General features: G+C 49.3%; 1 protein-coding gene across 1 annotated transcript in view; it reads left to right on the top strand.

The window, feature by feature from the left end:
- The first annotated feature begins 312 nt into the window (after positions 1 to 312).
- The window catches only part of FGF9 (fibroblast growth factor 9), a 30886-nt gene continuing 28376 nt past the window's right edge, over positions 313 to 2822 (top strand). Inside the window, exon 1 of the mRNA XM_029936961.1 lies at positions 313 to 1132. Coding sequence (XP_029792821.1) covers positions 856 to 1132 — 277 coding nt within the window. The 5' untranslated portion in view covers positions 313 to 855. The remainder of the gene's footprint in view (positions 1133 to 2822) is intronic.

Below are 2822 nucleotides of genomic sequence, written 5' to 3'. Positions count from 1 at the left end.
CCACTCTGCGCGCCGGCGGGGGCTGCGCAGGAGGAGCGCTCCGCCCGGGCTCCACCGCTCCGCGAGCCGGCGCCGCAACACCTGTTCGCGGCAGCCAGGGCGGCACGCGAGCTCCGGGTCGCGGCTCTCCTCGCTCGCCGCTCGCCACCCGTTCTGAGCCAATGGACATCAGCCGAGCCTCTGGAGAATTCTGGATACTAGCCCTGGACGCCTAAAGTTTTTATCTTCTTTTGGTTTAAAAAAAAATAATAATTTCTTTTTCTTTTCTTTTCTTTTTTTTTGGAGGGGGACCAGGAGGGGAGATTTTGTCGCCGCCGCCAACGTGAGATTTTTTTTTTTCCCCTTGAAGGATTCATGCTGATGTCTGCAGAGTCGGTTAGAGTAAAAACAGCGCATGCCTTCCTGGAGTCGGGATCCGTAAATTCTGACGTAGCCCGTGCATCTTAAAAATCCTTATAATAACGCCTAGGCATTTAAGTTGCTATGGTCATTCCGCTCTCAAACCAAATGGAGAAACTACGGATTTTTTTCCTTATTACGGTCGGATGGGATGAAGACCTTCCTGCCTGCTAAGAGCTGGGGATCTATCTATAGAGATACATAGATATGTTTATCAATATGTCAGTGTGTGAGTATGAAGTGGTGGTTTCTTAGACTATCAGTGGTTTGACCTTGAACCTGTGCCAGTGAAACAGCAGATTACTTTTATTTATGCATTTAATGGATTGAAGAAAAGAACCTTTTTTTTTCTCTCTCTGCAACTGCAGTAAGGGAGGGAGTTGGATATACCTCGCCTAATATCTTCTGGGTTGATACCGTCATTATTGTTTATTCCTGTGCTCCAAAAGTCCTCTGATGGCTCCCTTAGGTGAAGTTGGGAACTATTTCGGTGTGCAGGATGCGGTACCATTTGGGAATGTGCCCGTGTTGCCGGTGGACAGTCCGGTTCTGTTAAGTGACCACCTGGGTCAGTCCGAAGCAGGGGGGCTTCCCAGGGGACCCGCAGTCACGGACTTGGATCATTTAAAGGGGATTCTCAGGCGGAGGCAGCTATACTGCAGGACTGGATTTCACTTAGAAATCTTCCCCAATGGTACTATCCAGGGAACCAGGAAAGACCACAGCCGATTTGGTAGGTATACCATTAACCCTTTAATGTCCGTGCGATGCCATATTCGGGTTATAACTACCAAGAAGGTGGTGGCTGGGCGGGGGGTGCAGGAATGGATCTCTCCCTCTGTGTATTTTCGATCTTGCCAGCTTAAAAAAAAAAAAAAAGAAAAAAAGAAAGAAAATGAAAGGAAAAAAAAGAAAAAAGAAAAAGCCTCCGGAATTGCAGATCTCCTGCTGGCACTGATGCAAGTCTACATTGAAAGGCCCCCCCCCCCACTTTTTTTTTTGAAAGGAGGGCATGTTTTATAAATATAACACAAGTCTCTAGTTGTTTTGCATCAGATACACGGGAAGATCGGGTTTAGGAAGTTTCTTTTGAATGGACTGATTCCACGAGTTTAAAGCTTTAATCATTAACTACTGAGAACTTGAAAATGCATTTTGCTGAAGGCAGTGGTTATCATCTTGTGCCCCAATGAAGTTTTTTGCTCCCTCTCTTTTTCTTCTAATAAGTATACAGCTTGAATTGTAAATTAAGTGTATTGTTTATTCCCACCGCGAGGGTCTGAAAACCCCGTAGGCGAAGGTTGCTGACTGATTGTTCTGCTGGGAGGACTAAAGTCATATTTTAGACTCAGCAGCAGTGGCAGAGCGCTGGGGGAAAATGACTTGGGAAGGGGCCGAATGCTCGCAGGGGCGTTTATCTTTCCAGCTATCAGGTTATTGCCTCTGCTCCGTATTTCTACAGTGTGCAGCCCTGTGTGGCTTTCCTGGGTGACACTCTGGTGGTGTGTGTGTGTGTGTGTGTGTGTGTGTGTGTGTGTGCACGCGCGCGCGTGCAAAAGCTGCGAGCTAATTTTAAAGGACATTCCGAGGATTTCATTTCCCAAGGAGGGTACTTGTGACTCAGCATTGAGGGCTGCAGACCCGAGTGCTGGTGACTCTGCTCACTTTAATGCCCGCACGCACGTGCCTGCGGGGCCGTCCTGAGCCCAGCAGCCCAGCGTCGGTGAGCACAGTACTGATGGGGAGACTCTCGGGTGTTTTCCTTACTAAAAAGAAAGCAAGCGCCAGTTGGGCAAGCAGATTGTTGGAAGGAGTTAACTTTTCAGTGAACCCACCTGACAACACTTAAACTAGGTCGTAAAAAAACAAAGTCCTGTGGTGATTTTTCTTTCTCATGCTTTAGTGCCAGATGTTGAACACAGCCTAAACTATCTGTTTAGATTCGTGGGGCTGTAGAGGATGCCAGAAGGTGAGGGAGCTTCAGGCCTGGGATGGGGATGGTCCCACATACACGAGGCCCTGGATTTTCTCCTTTTGCTCATTGCCAAGCCTGAGCCCCAAGCGGAACATACTAGTGTAAATATTTCTGGCAGTCTCCCCTCTCTGCTTAAAAAAAAAAAAAAGAAGAAGAAGAAAAGGCAAAGCTGGAGCTCTTTGCTTTTCAATTTTTCGGTTGAAATGTAACTGACCCCCCCCACGCCCCCCCGAAGTAAACGCAGCCCTGGCGGTTGCAAAGCGAGGACTAAACTTTACGGAAAGTGCTGTTCTATCTGGCCACTTTAAGAGCTGCTACGGTGCCTAGCGTTCAGTACCCGAACAACAGGCGGTGGGCGACCGTGGGTGGGAGAGCGACTGCGTGCCGGGCCGCGGCGGCCCCCGGCTGGACGGCTGCCCCGCGTGGGCGGGCGGCCGGCGGCGTGGGC

The sequence above is a fragment of the Suricata suricatta genome, chromosome 4 (assembly GCF_006229205.1).
Source record: "Suricata suricatta isolate VVHF042 chromosome 4, meerkat_22Aug2017_6uvM2_HiC, whole genome shotgun sequence".
In the NCBI taxonomy this organism is placed as follows: Eukaryota; Metazoa; Chordata; class Mammalia; order Carnivora; family Herpestidae; genus Suricata; species Suricata suricatta.
The sequence above is the reverse complement of the archived record's forward strand: the minus strand, read 5'-3'. Positions and strand labels throughout refer to the sequence as shown.